The following is a 19706-nucleotide window of genomic DNA, read 5'->3' on the forward strand; positions in this document are numbered from 1 at the left end:
TCCCCCTGGGAAGATCAACAAGTGTCCAAGTATTGTTCTTCTCTAGAGCCACCATTTCCTCAGTCATTGCTTGCATCCATTTTGGATTGGATAAGGCCTCTGTGACATTTTTGGGAATGGAAGAAGACTCAAGAGCAGTGGAAAAAGCAATACCTGTTAAAAAAATGGAGTCATAGGAAACAAACTGGGCTATAGGGTTAGTACAGGCTCTCTTCCCCTTTCTCATAGCAATGGGAAGATCTAATTCAGAAGGAGAGGAATTACCTGAGTGAGGAGGATGAGACTGAGGATGTGGATCCACAGAGGGATACTGGCAGAGTCGCTTATACCATGGTTGCTTCCCTTTTCCATTCAACAAGGATTCACCTCTTGTGAATACACCAGCTTCTTTGAATCTTATACCCTTGTATTCTGTTTCCCTGCTAGCATCACCACCACTACTAGCATCAATATCAACAACACCATCATCAACAACATCCACTTCTTTGTACTTTCCAATATCAAATAGGAATGGGGAAGTGGAAGTAGGCAAGGGAGATAGGAAGGGAATGACATCAGCATTCTGTTCACTGCTAGTACTCTCCCCCTGAACAGAATGGCGAGGGGAAGAAGAAAAAAAGGGAATAGACTCAAAGAAGGTGACATCTTTGGAGAGAAGTCGCCTTCGGGAAGGAGGATGGTAGCACTTATACCCTTTGGTGGAATCAGAGTAGCCCAAGAAGATACACTTGAGAGCTTTGGGATCAAGCTTGGTACGGGCTGATTTGTTGACATGTACATAACAAACACAACCAAAGACTCATAGAGACAAGGAAAAATTTGAGGATTGAGGAGAAAGAAGAGCCAAGGGGATTTGAAGCCAAAGATTAGAGTTAGCATCCGGTTAATAAGAAAGGCAGCAGTAAAAAGTGCATCAGACCAGAAGGTCTTAGGCACGTGCATACCAAAGAGAAGACCCCTGGTGATTTCCAGCAAATGGAGGTTTTTGCGCTCAGCCACCCCATTTTGCTGTGGGGTGTCAACACAAGCCAGTTAATGGATGATGCCATTATCAAAAAAGAATTGTTGGAGCCCCCCATACATGTACTCACCCCCCTTATCAGATCTAACAATTTTGATGTGAGTACCAAACTGAGTACTGATAAGTTGATAAAAATCCTTAAAAGCATCACAAACATCACTCTTTTGTTTCAACAAAACAGTCCAAGTAGACCGAGAATAGTCATCCGCAAATGAAACAAAATAACGAAATCCAAATAAAGAGGTAGTAGGAGAAGGCCCCCAAACATCAGTATGAACAAGGGAAAAAGGTGCAGTAGATCTATTACCACGATAAGGATAAGATGTGCGACAATGTTTAGCGAAAATACAAGATTCACACTGAAAAACATAAGATGCAGGAAAAGAAGTAAACAAATGGGGTAACTGTCTCCTCATAACAACAAAAGAGGGATGACCCAAACATTGATGCCAAAGCATAACAGACTCCAAAGTACTACAGTCATTACGACCACAAACATAAGCTGCAGCAGTAGATTGAGCAGGTAACCGTGGCTCAAGAAGATAGAGTCCTCTTTTCTCAGTCCCACTGCCAATAACCCTCTTTGTTTCCAAATCCTGAAAGACACAATAAGAAGGAAAGAAAATGACACAACAATGTAAGGATTTGGTTAGGTGACTCACTGATAATAGGTTAGTAGCAAAGTCGGGAACATGAAGGACAGACTCAAGGGAAATTGAAGGAGTAACTCGCACATTACCCTTACCAGTGACAGAAGAAAGGGAACCATCAGCAACCCTCACCTTGTCCCGGCCAGAGCAAATGGAGTAGGAATCATAGTACTGTGACATACCAGTCATGTGATTAAAGGCTCCAAAGTCAATAATCCAGCGGGTGCAAGAGAGGAGCAGACGAGACTCGCAGTCGAGGCGTAAGTAGTAGACCCTCCGTAGGTGTAACCAGAGTCGACCCTCCAAGGTGAGACATCAACCGACGTAGGGCTGCAATATCATCCCGTGAGAGGGAATCAAGAGCCTACTGGGGTCTAGATGGCTCAGACTCAGATGTCACAAAGTGAGCCCTAGCTCCCCCTCGCTTGCCTATACGGGCACTAGATGAACCACCACGCATACCAAGGGGCTGTCCATGAAGATCCCAATACTGGTCCTTGGTGTGTCCAAGCTTGCCACAATTATCACATTTATATCTCTCACGGTGATCGCCACGAGGTGGCCCTTGGCCTTTCCCCCCACTTTTCCAGTCTCTGTGGGAACTAGAAACAAGAGCAGACCTCTCTGTTGATGGTGCAATATCCATAGTGGTCCTCCAGGTTTCCTCACTTTGCAAATAGCTGCACACGTCATCCAGAGATGGAAAGGGAGATCTCCCTAAGATTTGCAGGCGAAGAGGCTCATATTCAGGGTTAAGACCACCAAGCAAAATAAGGATCCTTTCCTTTTCTTGGCTCCTGTAGACCTTTGCCTGATCATCAAAATTGAACAACTGGAGATTGTTATAGTGATCATATTCCTCCCACAAGCTAATAACAGAGTAGTAGTACTCAGATATACTCCTATCACCCAGTTTCATATGAATGATCTTTTGGAGGATTTGATACACTTTCGTTGAATCTCCAACTCTATCAAAAACTCTGGATACACTGTCCCAAATATCTTTCGCAGTCTCCTTACTCATAAACCTCCGACCTATCTCGATTTCATGGAGAATATCAGCCAAGTCATAACAAGTGGAGTTCTCGCCTCCCACTGAGATAGCCTCAGATCGGTTGTAGCAGGAGCTGTGATAGACCCAGTAATGTACCCTAACTTTCCCCTACTGCGTAGGGACAACTTCACAGAACGGGACCAATCCAAATAGTTGGTATTGTCCAACTTCACAACAGAGATCTGGGTGTTGGGGTTATCAAAGGAAGCCATGGTTGGGAAACCACTACTTGGGCTGCCGGCTGTAATTGGTCCACTGACCTCAGAATCTTGTCCAGACACAGTGGACATAATGGGCAAACACTTCAACAATCAATATAAGTTGTTTGCGCAAGTGGGAAGTATACTCAACCCAAACAAGGAGGCAAACCAATACACAAATGGTACTCAATCAACCAAACCACTAGGCTGAGACCAAGCCTAAAAAACAGCAAGCATATAGAGAGCAAAAAATTGCAGAACTCAAACCAAATTCTTCTAGCAGCCAAGAACCTTTAGTCCATAACATCCAATAAGTGTATCAAGATGCAATGCATTCCATTCTCAATCACATTCAGTCATCCAATACAGCAAGCTTCAAAGAAGGCAAAAAAAAACAAAGCAGCCAATACCTGTATAGCAGCAAGGAAAAATCAGTAGCAGTCGTCTTATCCTCCACCTTCAAGAGCAGGCTCTTAAGGCTTCAAGAAGGCACTCCCATACGACGTAAATGGGACAAGTTCCAAGGCCAGCCAAGCTGCCAAAGGCAGATTCGAATCTGAGACGGTCCAAGGCCGGCGGAAAAACAGGGTTTGCTTCCAAGATTTCAAAACATCTGGAAGCTAAGTAGCATTCCTTTCAAAAAAACAAGAGATTAGGGGTCTGAAACAACACCCCTAGGCGATGCAAATCCAATAGGTCTCATGCCAAGAGATGGAGAAGAGAAGGAGAACCAAGAAAAATCTTCACAGGCTGGCGGTAACTTGGCAGTCATCTTCCATAACTTCAAATCACCCTCAGCAGCTCCTAAACTCTCTCCATATGGACTTAACTTGGAGAATACCACTCCCAAGACTATGAGAAGTATAGTATCTCACATATACAGCCTCTAATGGAACCCCCTTTACATTTATAGGGTTCCAAAGAGAGGAGAAGATAACCACTAAGCTCAGCCGACTCTCAAACCAGAGATGTTGGCTTTGATACCAAGTTGGAACTGAAAGGTAGGTCGAATCTGGTAAGAGAAGAGGTTTACAGTAAGAAGAAGAGGGAAAGAATGGGAGAATCGATTATGTGTGTTGAGTGATTCTCAACACACATATTAGCTTCATTAATTAACTCTTCCAAATTACACAAGCCTCCCTAGGGAGGTAAAGGGAAATAAGACAAGAAAGTAAAAATACAACTTAGTCATGTCTTATAACTAGACAATGACAGAACTACCCCTATACAAGATATTCTAACAACTCTAACAGATAAGAGGTCATCGAGTTCAGTACAATTAGTAAATGGTAGCTTAAGCCATGCATACAACACTTCCTATTGCACATAACAAAAAGGTTATCCAGATAAGTCCAATTACCGAATGGTAGATAAGCAAATAATTACAGCCCTAAAATGCATGCAGTTGATGACGTATATCATGTCCATACAACATGAGCACATCCATTTCATTGCACATACCAAAAGGTCATCAACCCCCCACCCCCCACCCCAAAACCAAAAAATGCACACAAGAAAAATCATCAAGAAAGATACAGTTAGTGAATAGGCAACAAGCTAATACTCACCAATGCTCCCACCCGCATATCTAACTCTCTCTTGGCCAATGCTTGCTGTAAACACTCAGCAACATCTTTTCCAACCTGAGAGCAAAGTAAGTATCAGGCAAGGAATCACAATATACATAATTGTGGCACCCTTTAATAGACTACAAACATTCATTTTGAGCATTCAAAAGCAAACAATCAGAGGAAAACATGGATGCAATAAACAAAAATATTATTAAATCAGACTTTTTATGGTTACTGTTACTTTGAGATTTTCAACTAAGTAATGCTTGTACTAGTATAAAAGGAGACGCAAAACAATGACGAACATTTAAATGAGGGCTTCCATAGTTTCAATTTATTATGATACACCGGCCAGTGAAGGACTGCAAAATCTAGATCAGTCAAAGGCTTCAGATGCTAAGGATAGTACAGCTAGAATAGAATTGTAAACACAAATGATCACCGAAGGAACGGCAGGGAAAACTCAATCAATGTGAAAAATGAATATACGAGAGCTTTTGCGACATCAATGTCTATTAGAGCTCATAAGGAGAGCTAAACAAATTGGTTGAATTGGAGTAACTGTTGCTGGCAGACTAGTATTTAATTTGAAACTTGAAAGTGGATCTGTGAGGTCCTTTCCCCCACACAAAAATAAAGTGAAAGCATCTGTCTCTTAATAGATCTACAAGAAGGGAGGAAAAAAAACTTAATCACTTTCTTATTATCTTACTTAGATTTCTATTTGTTCTTCTGTCTTTTTTCCTTCAAGGTACTGCTCATGGATACACTCAGACCTGACCTGCTATACCTTCTCATATTCCTTCTCCATTTGCATTCCCATGCTGGAAACCTTCTAGAACTAACCCCAGTTCCATCCCTCATACTCTTCATCCTTTTGAACAGCATTTCTTTTTGTTTTAATGGCCACTTACTATGTACACTGATAATAGTTTTCATACACAATTTTCTATATAGTAAATGAGGTGTTATCCACAGCTTCCAAGAATGCAACTTGGGCTTGACCAGAAAAAGCCACCTCCTTGTCATTGGTCTTGGGGCATCAATTGGCTACGCCACTCTACTCAGGGTAATTGCCATCCCACTACAATATTCGGCCTGCACTTGATCGGACTGATGCATCTCTGCATGAATGATACATCATGTACTAAAACTATTAGCAATACAGAAAAAACCTTTAAGAGCCGTTGTTCTGGCCAATCAACAATATCGTCCCTCTTAACTACCAAGGAAGGTTGGGAAAGGATGGGGAAAAACCATTACAAGCTAACCCCTGAAAGTCTTGTAGGAAAGATATAAACCACAAATATTAGCACGGGAAGAGGCAACAACCTACAATTCAACATTTTCACCCTTCCAACTGTTGCATGGGAGGATCCTTCAATAAAGCCATATCAACTGGCTCCCGATCATGTCAAGAAGCATCACTCTCAATGTAGTTTGACTTTGACCTTAGCAATTGAGGGAATCAGAGTACCAACAAGCAACACCTGAAGAGATTTTTAGGCATATTGGAATAACAGTGCCCATGGAAGCAATAGAAACCCTACAATCATCTCCAACTACATGCCTCTTGCTTTTAGCAAGTCGCAAAATTCATTGGCCAATACAAGGCTAACGGAACTGTTGAGAGAGTTTAGAATTAGAGAATAATGCTTCGGTGGTCTAAGGTAGAACCCAAGCCATATATTTATATTAAGAAATAGAAAATACATGGACAGAATTGTCCCTAAAATAGCCGACATGGCTGTACATGAAATAAATATAGGAAAAAGACCAGAATACCCCCACGGTATTCTGGTGTACATAATTCAACACTTCCCCTCAAGTTGGAGCAAATATGTCAATCATGCCCAACTTGACTAGATTAGGATGGAACAATTTCCCAAACAATCCCTTAGTGAAAATATCAGCAACTTGATCAGTAGACTTTACAAAAGGAACACAAATCAACCCTTCTTCCAACTTCTCCTTAATGAAATGCCTATCCACTTCAACATGCTTGGTGCGATCATGCTGTACCGGGTTGTGTGCAATGCTGATTGCAGCTTTGTTGTCACAGTACAACATCATAGGAAGATGAACAGGAACACCAAGGTCTTATAACAAGCCTTTCAGCCAAAATAACTCATAAATGCCCTGTGCCATAGCACAAAACTCTGCTTCAACACTAGAACGAGCTACCGTATTCAGCTTCTTGCTACGCCAAGTGACAAGATTGCCTCCTACAAAAGAACAATACCCAGAGATAGACTTCCGATCTGCAGAACCAGCCCAGTCAACATCGGTATATGCCTCTACCCGTAGGTGACCATGAGGAGACAGAAGAATGCCTTTTCCACAAGCTAACTTCAAGTAATGAAGAATCTGAAGAACAGCCTCCATATGAGAAGAATAGGGGTCATGCATGAACTGACTCACAGTACTCACAGCAACAGCAATGTCTGGACATGTGTGTGAGAGATAAATCATCTTCCCCACTAGTCTTTGGTACCGGCCTTTATCAACAGGTTCGCCCTCCTTTTCTTTGAGACGGACAGTAGCCTCCATAGGAGTATCTGAAGGGTGACACCCTAACACACCAGTTTCAACCAACAATTCTAGGACATACTTCTTTTGGGAGAGAAAGATGGCTTTAGAAGACCTGCCAACCCCAATCCCAAGAAAGTACCTTAGCTTACCGAGATCTTTAATCTCAAACTCCTGCCTAAGAAACTTCTTCAACCAGTTGTATCATCAGCATCGTTGCCAGTAACCACAATGTCATCGACATAGACTATAAGAACAGTGAGTTTTTTACCAGCCCTCTTTATAAAAAGAGTATGATCAACATTACTCTGCTTATAGCCCACAGAAAACATGGCCTTGTGAAACCAACCAAACCAAGCTCTAGGTGACTACTTCAGCCCATAAAGTGCTCGCTTCAATTTGCACACTTTACCTTGATTACTGTCACAAGAAAACCCTGGTGGAATATCCATGTACACCTCCTCACCAAGTTCTCCATTTATGAAGGCATTCTTCACATCCAGCTGTTGTAGATCCCATCCAAGATTGACTACACAAGATAGCAAAACCCGAACTGTATTCAACTTTGCAACAAGAGCAAAGGTCTCCTGGTAGTCAATCCCATATGTCTGAGTGAAGCCTTTTGCAACCAGACGTGCCTTATATCGATCCACAGTCCCATCAACCTTCTATTTGACCACAAACACGCACTTACATCCCACTGGTTTTTTCACTGGAGGAAGATCTACAAGATCCCAAGTATTATTTTTTTTTTCAAGGCTCTCATTTCTTCCAACATAGTTGCCTTCCACTTTCCATCTGCATAAGCTTCCTGCCAATTTTTAGGAACAGAAACAGAAGAAAGAGAAGACACAAATGCACGAAAAGACGGAGAAAGAGAACTATAAGAAACAAAGTGAGAAATTGGATGCAGGGTGCAAGTCCTAGTACCTTTGCGATGAGCAATAAGTAGTTCGGAAGGAGAGGTCTCACCAGGAGGAGGATCTGGATCCTAAGCCGGCAATTGGATAGGTATTGGTGCCACAGTGGATTGATGCTGCTCTCTTTTGGAGCATCTCTTTTGGTAGGTGATGACATTCGAGTCGTTAACTCTCTTCTGAAATTCACTAATGGTTCTCTGGACTGGAGTCAACTCCCCCTGACTAGGCACATCACCATCATTATTTTCTACAAGCTCCCCTATAAAGAAACCCCTGCAAAAGAAGGAGCAGCAGCCAGAGGAGGTTGGGCAGCAGCCAAAGTAGGCTGGGCAGCAGTCGAAGGAGATGGGAGAGGAGGAACTTCAAGGGGAGGAAACACAATCACATCTTCACTAGAACCAGAATTCTACCCCTGAAAATGTGGGGATGGATAATAGGAAAGACTTTCATGAAAAACAACATCCATACTGACCAGAGTACGACGGGAAGGGGGATGGTAACACTTATAGCCTTTCTGGGTTGGAGAGTAACCCAAAAAAACACACCGCAAACCACGAGGTTCAAGTTTGCCATGAGATTTCGTTTCTCTGGCATAGCACACACAACCAAACACTTTGGGAGGAACCACAAAGGTGGAATTCCCATGTAAAAGTTCGGCCGGACTGTAGGAGTCAAGAACATGGGAAGGCATCCGATTGATGAGATAGGTTGCAGTGAGAACAGCATCCCCCCAATATTGGGAGGGAACATGGCGCGAAAACATCAACGCCCTAGCCACTTCCAACAAGTGTCAGTTCTTCCTCTCAGCCACACCATTTTGGGTTGGGGTATCGACACAACTAGTTTGGTGAATAATCCCATTATCAGCAACATATTTTTGAAATTGAGTTTCCTTATACTGAGTGCCATTATCACTTCTCAAAACCTTGAGAGTAGCCTAGAACTGAGTTTGAATCAATTTATGAAAATGCTGAAAACAGGAAAAAACTTTACTCTTGGTATGCATAAGATAAGCCCATATATGTCTACAATGACAATCAATAAAAGAAACAAACCAACGATGACCAGAAAGGGAAGTTTTACGACTAGGGCTCCAAACATCAGAATGCACCAATTGAAAAAGTGAAGAACTCCTTTTATTGAAATTGAATAAGTTTAACGTGTCTATTTGGCCAGAACACAAGCCTCACAAAAAAAATCGGTCTTATCACATGTTTTGACCAAAGTAGGAAATAAAGATGCTTAAATCCCTAATGGAGGATGACCTAATCTAGAGTGCCACTGGTAAATTTCAGAAGAGACTAAGGAGTTCTAATGTGGAGATGGTAATGGGGGTGGAGTGAGACGACCATCATCAAGCAAGTACAAGCCACCATGCACGTTACCCAATCCAATCGTCTTCCCAGAGGCCAGATCCTGAAAAACACAATGGGAATGTAAAAAAGTCACTTTGCAGATAAGATCACGAGTAATACTACTAATGGAAAGAAGGTTAGTAGTAAAATTAGGAATATGCAAAACCGAAGACAAAGTAAGAGAGGAAGTGCAGTTGATGATTCCTTTTGCAGATATGGAGGAAAGGGAACCATCAGCTACTTTGACCTTGTCTTTCCCAGAAGTGGGAGAATACCGATGGAATAGGCTAGAGGAACCGGTCATGTGATCCGTAGCCCCAGAATCTATGATCCAAGGATGGAAGCTACAAAAGCACAATGACCACCAAATGGAATACCTGACCGGGCAAAGTATGAACCTGAAGGAGCAGAAGAGGTGGTAGGAGCTGATGTAGTAGAGGCAGCAGCAGTGGAAGACCTTAGCACTCGTAGGAGAGCCTGTAGATCATTCTGGGATAGACCAGTGTCAGTAATCGGGGCTGTAGGAACAGATTCAGAGTGGTTCGTCTTATTTTGTCTTCTTCTTGGCAGCCTGTTTAGCCTCAGTCAGCTGGTTTTCCGTGAAGCTTCCAGCACTTCTCTTTGGTGTGGTAAGGCTTGTAACAATGCTCATAAGTAACAGTCCCTATAGTAGAATCACCAAGAGAAACATGTCCGACAGGTGCAAGGGTAGCCTGGGCAGCAGTCTGGAGGGCCGATCTATCAGTAACAGGAGGGTGGAGCATAGCAGCCCGACGGTTCTCCTCAGAGAAGACCAAAGCATAGGATTGTTCAAGTGTGGGAAAAGAGGAATGACCCAACACTTGAACACGAATCTTGTCATACTCCATGTTCAAACCAGCCAAAAAATCATACACCCTGGTTTTGTCCAGATGCTTCTTATATGCAATGATATCAACAGCTGTATTCGGATGGTAATCAAAAAAATGGTCCAGTTGCTGCTAGAGACTGCGCAAAGTAGCATAGTACTTGGAGACAGATAACTCCCCTTAAGTAGTATTATTGGCCTTCATCCGGAGTTCATATACCTGTGCATCATTACCAAGCTATCCATATGTCTCCTTGCAAGCAGACCAGATCTGATGGGCTGTATCAAGCAGAAGGAAACCGCTGGCAAGATCCTATTGCATTGAGCCAATCAAATAGGACATAAGTATACCATTGTTGGAGATCCATCTGGTTAAGAGAGGGCCAGGGGCAATCGGCATGGCAATAGTACCATCAATATGGCCAGTAAGCCCAAGGCCAACAATAGCAAAGTATGCTGAGCGAGACCAAATCAAATAATTGCTCCCATCCAGTTTGATAGGATTAGGGAGGAGATCACGGTGTCATTCCTACCAAGCCCATCAGCAGCAGAAGTGCCAATAGAGACTTCAGAGTTACCCACAATGGAGCAGAGAAACCCAAATCACAGAGGAGGGCCGTGGTGATAAGAAACCCAAGAACTCCTTCAAATTAAGAGCTGAATATTGGAGGAGAATCCCCTATCAATGGGAGAATATATGTCTCCAAAAATCAGCAGCAGCAGACAAGTGTAACCCCTAGATCGATATTTTCGGGGTTTTGAAAAAAAACCTTGTTTGACTGAAATCGATGTAGGGAAGAATGGGCCCAAAAACTGAATTGTTGAAGCTCAAATTGAAGTCGAGTGTGCCTTTATCAGTAGAGAACCAGCCTTCAAAAAATCAGAACCAATAGAAATAACCAACTCCTAGATCGATAACTGTCAAGGTTTTGAAAGAAAAAAAAAACCCTGTTTTTTGTGAAAAATCGATCTTAGGAGGTCTTGAATGCAACTGGAGATAGGAACAGAATCAGAGGGGAGAACCTGCTGCAGTTCTTGGTCTTCAAAGAGAAGGATTGGTCCCTTGTAGCAGAGATGCAAGCAATCCCAAAAAAAAATGAAGTTCCAAATATCGCAGACAGGTAATCTTTCTCCCTATTGATCAAAAAATTGCAGCATGGAAAGAGGTAATTGAGGGCAGCAATTGGATCTTTAGATCACCTCATCAGTGCTGCCCTAGTGGGAGAATGGAAGCAAGGGGATCAAGACAGAAGAAGGAGAAATTGAGATTGAAGGGGAGGAAAAAATCGAGAATGGAGGGAGGGGAAGGTCCCTAATTCATAACCTGCTTTGATGCCATGTAGAAACTGCTTCCTCTAAAAGGCCGACCTTGTAGGAAAAGGAGGAAACTATATGTATATCATACAAGAGCTCTACCATGGCAGACTATCCAAACGGGGACACGGGTGGATAAATAATTTAACAGTTTTTTTTAAATCGGGAAGGGCTCAAGGTTTGGTTGGGAGATCAATTGCCTTCCTCTTCTACTATTGGCTGTTTCTACTGGTTCCAAGCTTGAAGTTGGGCTTCTTTTATTCTTTCTGCTACCTATGGCTCTGAAATTCTGTTACAGTTTGGTGACCTGTGCTCCACTGCTTCATGCTTTATCGTGGTGATGTTCTAAAACTCTGCTGTTATCGTTTTCTCTTCTTGGTTTTATCTTCTGGGTTGTGTTGTTCCTGGTTCTTCCTGAAGCAATTCCTGCCCTATGTTGCTTCTTATTTGGCTGTGTATTCAGCTTGTTATCTACCTCTTGAAGTTTTTTCTTTTGCAAGCTTGGTCTCCTGCCTTTGGTTATTGCTGTCCTATCATTGGATTATTGGCTGAAGGTTTCTGGTTGTTCCTTTGTGATTTTTTTTGGCTGGTATTTCTGTCGGTGATATGGGAGAGAATAAAACTTCTTCCGTTGTTACATCTTAATCTAAAACAGTGAATGTCACTATTACCTCAATCAAGTTGAAAGGGAGTTCAAATTATTTGTTATGGGCTCAAGCAGTAAAAGTTTATATTATGGCAAGGAAGAAACTCAAGTATATTACCTCCAACCCTCCTGCCTCCGATTCAAAAGATTATGAGGATTGGATGCAAGAGAATGTTGTTATTTTGATTTGGTTATGGAATAGCATGGAACCAGTTATTGCGGCAAATGTGATGTTTCACACCACTGCTAAGGGTGTTTGGGAGGATTTGAAAGACACCTATTCACAGGAGAAAAACATGAACAGGGTGTATGATCTCTATGAAAAACTCTTTCAGCTCCATCAGTCGAACAAGCCACTCCAAGACTACTATAGCACTTTTAAGGAGCTTGTTGAGGAATTAAATGTGTTCCAGCCCACTCACCACCGACATTGACAAATTAAAAGCTCAGAGGAATGAATTCTTTGTTTCTAAATTTCTGGCTGGTCTAGATTCTGATTTGAAGTCTATTAAGGGACATATTGTTGCTGACGGAACTGTCCCTACTCTTGCTGACACATTCTCCCGCCTACAGCGTATTCACTTCTCCTGGGAAATCTAACTCTCCTCCCAAGGAGAATTCTGCCTTTGTGACTGGTCGTGGACGTAGCTCAGGGGGAGGACGTGGTGGTGGTGGTGGTGGTGGTGGTCATGGAACTAGTGGTTAGTCAGGTGATAGACCTTTTCAGAAATGTACTCACTGTGGGAAAACTGGTCACACTGTTGATTTTTGTTGGGACAAGCATGGCAAGCCAGATTGAGCAACTCAGTCTGCCAATCATGCAGCGTCTGAAGGAGGTAGTGATGGTGCTGCCCATAGTAATTCTCCACAGGTTTCTCTACCAAGTAGTGGTTCTACTGCAGCTCCTCACCGTGATGATCTCTCGTAAAAATTACAGCTTTTACAACACTTGGAGGCATCCAGTCTTACATCCACAGGGCCTTCTTCTTCTGCTACTCTAGCTCATGCAAGTACACTTGCTCTCCTTACCACAACTACTCCATCTTGGATTATTGACTCTGGAGCTTCTGCTCATATGACTGGTGAGTCGTCTTTATTTACCACTTATTCACATACACATTCATCGTCTCCTATTATCCTTGCAAATGGTTCTTCTACTCTTGTCTCTGGGATTGGTACTGTCTCTCCCACTTCCTCCATGAGGCCCTCCTCTGTGTTGCATGTTCCTCAGTTACCATTGAATCTTCTTTCTGTTAGTTAGATAACTAAAGCTTTACATTGTTTGTGACTTTCTTTCCTTCTTGTTGTGTTTTTCAGGACCTTCACACGAGGAAGAAGATTGGTGGAGGGTGTGAAAAAGATGGACTCTACTACCTTGACCATGGTATTCCGGCCTCGTATGCCGCTGCTACTTCTGTTGGTGGGGTGACTCCATTTCAGTGGCACTGTCGTTTAGGCCATTTGTCTTTAGTTAGGTTGAAGTTGTTATTTCCTTCTTTTAAATCTGTGTCTCGGTTAAATTGTGAAGCCAATGAGTTGGGAAAACATCACCGTGCCTCTTTCCCTTCTCGTACTATGGCTCGTTGTTCATCTTTATTTTCTTTGGTCCATTCGGATATTTGGAGTCCTTGTCGTGTTAAAAATCTAAGTGAGTTCATGTATTTTGTCACCATTAAAATTTTTCGTTCTGATAATGCTTTGGAGTATGTTCAGCGTGATTTCTAACTTTGTATTTCTCATGAAATGGTCCACTAAACTAGTTGTTCCTACATTCCACAACAAAATGGGGTGGTAGAACGTAAGAATAGACATTTACTTCAGGTTTCCCACACTATAATGTTCCATTTGCATGTTCCCAAGCAATTTTGGTGTGAAGGGATTCTTACTGCCTGTTACCTGATTAATTGAATGCCTTCTTCTGTTCTTGCCGACAAGTCTCCATTTTCCATTGTTTTTCCTGGTCAACCCAGTTTTCATTTACCTCGTGCTTTTGGGTGTATTTGTTTTGTTCACAATCTACATGCTCATTCTGATAAACTCTCTGTAAGGTCCACTAAGTGCATTTTTCTTGGATATTCTTATACCCAGAAAGGGAACAAGTGTTCTGACCCTGTCGCCCATAGGTATTTTGTGAGTGTTGATGTCACCTTCTTTGAGGACCGTTCTTATTTTTTTTCATCCTCCTCTATCTTTGAGGATGAGTGGCCTGTTGATGCTTCTCCTGTCCCTGCATTTATCCCATTCTCTCCACCACCATTACAGGTTTATCGATGGCGTGACAAGTCCGTACCATAGGAGGAGGTCTCACCAGCTCCACCTGTTTCACCACCTCTGCCAGCTTCTTCATCTAGTGAAGCTCCACCTTTGTCTTCAATTGATGACTTACCCATTGCATTTCGTAAAGGTACTCAGTCTTGCACTCAAAAATCCAATGCTTTATATTTTATTGGTAAGTATGTGTCCCTTTCGCACTTACCCTCTTCTATTCACAATTTTGCCTTGTCCTTGTCTTCCAACCCTATTCCCAAAAATCATACTGAGGCTCTTCGCCTTCCTGGTTGGAAGAAGGCCATGGATTTGGACATGGATGCTCTCTTATCTCGTCACACTTGGAGTTTGGTAGATTTACCTCCTGGAAAGTAACTTGTTAAGTGTTGCTGGGTTTACACCATTAAATACCTTCTGGATGGTTCTAGTGAGCGGCTTAAAACCCGTCTGGTTGCCAAGGGGTATACACAGACTTATGGTGTGGACTACTTTGAGACCTCTCCTGTTGCTCGGCTGAATTTAGTTCGCGTGCTTTTTTCTATGGTAGTTCATTTTGGTTGGCCTTTGTTTCAGTTGGATATTAAAAATGCCTATTTGTATGGTGATCTTCATGGGGAAGTGTATATGGAACAACCTCTTGGGTATGTTGCTCAGGGGGGAAATAGTACTCGGGTGTGGAAATTGCAGAAAGAAATCTATGGCCTCAAACAATCACCCAGAGCATGGTTTGAGAAGTTCAGTGCCACAGTTGTATCATGCAGCTTTTCACAGTGATACTCTGATCATTATGTGTTTGTTCGTCGTCATGGTGGCACGTTGGTTGTTCTGGTTGTGTACGTTGATGATATTATTGTTTCTGGTGATGGTGTGTCAGGCATTGCTGAGGTAAAAGCTTACTTACAACAGAATTTTCAAACTAAGGATTTTGGTGACCTTCACTACTTTCTTAGCATTGAGGTTGTGAGAAGCAAGAAGGACATCAGTCTTTCCCAGAGGAAGTATGTTTTAGATCTTTTATCTGACACTGGCATGCTTGCATCAAAGCCAGTGGATACTCCCATGATCCGCATCAGAAGTTTGGGGTAGATGATGGCGGTCCTCTCAAGGATGTGCACCAGTACAGGAGTTTAGTTGGAAAGTTGATTTACCTTACTATCACAAGGCCAGACATTTCTTTTGTTGTTGGCGTTCTAAGCCAGTTTATGCAAACTCCTCAGAAAGCTCACTGGGATGCTGCTATTTGCATCCTTCGTTATTTGAAGAGTGCTCCTGGTAAAGGATTAGTTTATCGTCCTAATCGGCATATGGATCTAGTTGCTTATTCTAATGCAGATTGGGCTGGATTGGCGTGTGATTGTCGTTCCAATACAGGTTACTATACGTTTGTTGGGGGTAATCTTGTCTCATGGTGAAGTAAGAAGCAGAATGCCGTTGCACAGTCGAGTGCAGAGGCAGAGTACCGGGTTATGGCCCATACTATAACTAAGTTGATGTGGGTCAGGTCTCTTCTTCTTGAGATGGGGTTTTCTGTGCCTACTCCGATGAAGATGTATTGTGATAACCAGGCAACTATATACATTGCTAGTAACCCTGTTTACTATGAGCGGACTAAACACACTAAGGTGGACTGTCATTTTGTTCACGATGCCGTCATGAAGAAGCTTGTTGAGACCCCGTTTGTTTCGTCTTCAGATCAGCTAGCTAATATCTTTACCAAGTCGTTGTTTGCCACTAATTTTCGCACCAATTGTAACAAGCTGAGCATGGGAGACCTATATGCTCCAGCTTGAGGGGTAGTGTTGAGAATTAGGAGTAGTTTAGTCTTTTTACTTTTGGATCTTTGGGTTTTTATTCTATTTTCCTTCTTTTTTGTCCTTATTTGATAAGTTGTAATAGATGAGGACTTAAGAGGTAATTTCAGTATAATCTCCTAACCCCACACCTAATTTCGTTGGACTTTAATATAAGTATATTTCAGGTCCTACGATAGGAAATTAATTCCTATCGCAGGCTGCCTTCTCTTCTCTCACGGCAGTGTGCTTCTCCTCCTCTTTTCTCTTCTTATTCTTCTCTTCTTCTCCATCCTTCTGCTGATTAGTTAGTTTCTGAACTGTAACAAGTGTTACTAGAGTTATGGGTAAAGTTGTAATTAGATTGTTAGTCATGTCCTTATTTGTCCTTTACATTAATTTGGTTATGTAAACAATGTGGGGGTATTTTCTACATAGTTTTTCTAGGATTGTATCAAGTGTGGGCACCAACGAGCAAAAAGAGAGAGAGAAAGCAATGGAAGAAAAACTTTAAAACTTTATTCCCAAAGACAATAATAAAATTATATCCACAGGAAGCTGACAATGTTGATAAGATCCAAATATCAAATCATTTAGCAAGTTTATCAACTCTTGGCTCCCTCTCTAATCCATGTTCACCAAATGCCGGCTCAACAATTAAACATTTGGAAGGTTAGAAAGTGGGATGAACCATCAAATCCAACTCAACCATTTGTATTTTATTAAAAAAAAAATCAATAGTAATCTTTGTATGTAGATTATTCATGATAACTTGGAACAAATCTAGTCAAAGGCCATTGGACCAGGTAGCTCACATGACATAATTCACCCTTCATTGGAGCATGAAACCAACTGTCATCCTCAAGAAAGAGGTTCACATATCACACAAATATGAATCTTCATTTTTCCTTTTCAATTTCTTGATTCCTTTAAAATAATAAGGCAGGAATGAAATTAATTAAAGGGGCCCAAAAAGGAAATCTCAGTCTCATATTTAAACAATCTTGCAAACTCACCCATCACAAGCTAAAGTATTCTACTTATAAAGTATGAATTTCCTCGATGAAAAGAGTACATAAAGGGAGGGGGGGAAAAAGAAGGTCAAAGGCACTTACTGTGAAACCATACAGACAATATGAAATTTAGAAGCAGAAAATCGAACGCCAATCATTGTACAAACCAGTGTAAGCATCAGAAGAAAGAAAACTACATAGCTTGATATGATTGTGGAGCATGTAAAAACATTAATGCATTCGTTGCAACATCATGCACTTACCATGTCTTCAATAGCGAAAGCTTTTGTCCACTTAATGAGTAGACCTGACGAAACAGATAGCTGTTTTACAGGAAAAGAGAATGTAAAGCCAAGCTCTCTCCTGCTGCCAATTTGAAGCCCTGAATTATCACCCTCTCTTTCAACAAACTCTTTCAGCGTTGATGCAATGAAATCGAAGAGATCCTACATGCAAGAACATAACAATTGTGATTGGTCTCAAGCATAGGATGCCACCAACTACATAAACATGATTAGATTTCAAAGGCAGGTTGCCGAAAGTAAAGCTTGACAAAAGAGCTCCACTACCTCAATCTTACTAGTCATCAAATGTTGCGGAATGGGTTGACGTTTCACTTCATGTCCCATTATCTTCGACTCTTTACCCCCTAGTTGAACCCGCAAGACTCTAAAATTAGTTCCACCAAGATGGAACGCATAATAAGTTCCTTTTTCATTCCTGATGAAACGTAATTATCAATTGAGCACCGAACAATCAATGCCAACACATAAATATAAAGGGAAAACAACAACCAAAGAAAAGGAGATATACAGATTCAATGCAATACAATCAATCAACAAGCACATGACTAGATCGTAAAAGTCTAAAACGAATCATTCTATACTCATATTCTTCGAGGTCAACCCAGTGAACAGTAGAATGCACATATCACAGACTGCAGCCAGGCAGGGTGGGTGGGGGAATTTGCATGAGGTACATTATCCCCGTTCATTGAACAAATAAAGAACAATGTGTAAAAAAGAGTAGGGAAGAAAGTAAATTTAAACCCCATTTGAAAAGAGGACGAAAACAAAAAACCAAAAAAAAAAAAAGGAAGAAGAGGCCCCAGTTTCAGAAAGAATAGTACCGTAAGCAAATGCAACACTAAAATGCATAAAAGGATAGGGATCAACAATTACCAGAAAGGCAGTGAAGCAACATCCAGAAAGAGATTCATATCAAACGGACAAACTCCTATTTATACCCCCATCAGTTCTATACTTCTTACACGTCAACGGAAAATGCCAAAATAACCCAATAAAATCTACTGTTCAGAGAAGCCGGGAAAATAGTAAGAATGGGAGAGAACAATCCATTCCAATGTTAAGTAAAAACAACAAGAGCAAGAATCAATTAATAATAATTAAATTAAAAAAATATTTCTGAATCGATAAATACTACCAGTAATATAAAACTGGTATCAACCTCCCGAGGAGAGAGGCAAGACCCAACGACTGCAAAACGTTGATAAAGAAACAACATAAACCATTAAAGAACCGATACTAACTGAAACCCAAGATAAGAAAACAAATACCCAAAACTATATTTAATAAAGAATTCGCCAGACTGGCAAAGAAGGGTAAGAATAGGTTAGAGAGACCAGTCACTTAATCGTCTCCGTGTTCCGAACGAAACCCACAAATCAGTAATCCTAGGCAAAGAGAAAAACAAAATGAAAACATCGAACATAATGAGACCAGATTATTACCCATCGGGGAGGTTGTCGACGAAGGTGAGAAGCATCTTGAGCTTACTCCCACCTTCAGAAGCCAACCCTGCATGCATCTCAACAGCCATGGCATCCACCACCTGCCGCAGTCTCCCTATCGACGTCGAACATCCCTCCTCTAGTTCCCTTAACACACCCACAACACGATTCCACTTTCGCCTACTCTTCACTCTACGACTCACCAGAATAGCTGCGATCGCACAAGACGCCACTGCACAACTCACTGCCAAACCAAAACCCACCTTCCCCATCTCTCTATCTTACCACTTTATTCCACTCACGTCATCGGAAAGAGCAAACAATACAACTCTCCTCTCTCTCCTCCTCCTCGTCGTCTTCTTCTTCACTTCGACTGAGATCGAACCCACTGCGTTTTCCGGCGAGAAACTCGGTGACCTTCGATGGAAGTGCGGCGAAGACCAAATGTTCGACCAAATGCCGGAAAGAATTGTCTTCTTGCAGAGGGAAAACAGAGAGGGAAGGGGAAGGGGAAGAGGTAGAGTTCTTTACTAGCCTTTATGTAGTGTTGGAAAGCGGACTGCAGTTTACTAATTTTAAATACGCAATGACAGATTTGCCCTTACATCTATTACAAAATTCCGGATTTGTTACTATTCTGTATTCTCCGTCTCTTTCATCGTAAAAAGATGAGTTAATGGGAAATTGACTTGCGTCGGTTTAAAGGACTTGTTTAAGTGGACTTTTTCAAGTGTTAATAAGACATTCGAAACCATTAAATTAAATAGAATTACACTAA

The 19706-nt window shown here is 41.7% G+C and overlaps 1 protein-coding gene across 5 annotated transcripts in view; it reads right to left on the reverse strand.

The window, feature by feature from the left end:
* The window catches only part of LOC122670478 (hexokinase-3-like), a 34433-nt gene extending 14987 nt beyond the window's left edge, over positions 1-19446 (reverse strand). For 3 of the 5 annotated variants that reach the window (XR_006334212.1, XR_006334213.1, XM_043867370.1), the window contains exons 1-4: positions 18929-19446; positions 17748-17898; positions 17442-17624; positions 4494-4568 (exon numbers count right to left, since the gene is read on the reverse strand). Coding sequence is in view for 3 of the 5 variants with exons in the window: in XM_043867370.1 (XP_043723305.1) it covers positions 4494-4568; positions 17442-17624; positions 17748-17898; positions 18929-19200 (681 nt within the window). In the remaining 2 variants the exon portion in view is untranslated. The remainder of the gene's footprint in view (positions 1-4493; positions 4569-17441; positions 17625-17747; positions 17899-18928) is intronic. The other 2 variants (XM_043867368.1, XM_043867369.1) reach the window with 2 other exon arrangements.
* Between the last annotated feature and the right edge of the window lie 260 nt (positions 19447-19706).

Source organism: Telopea speciosissima, chromosome 8 (genome assembly GCF_018873765.1).
Source record: "Telopea speciosissima isolate NSW1024214 ecotype Mountain lineage chromosome 8, Tspe_v1, whole genome shotgun sequence".
NCBI lineage: Eukaryota > Viridiplantae > Streptophyta > Magnoliopsida > Proteales > Proteaceae > Telopea > Telopea speciosissima.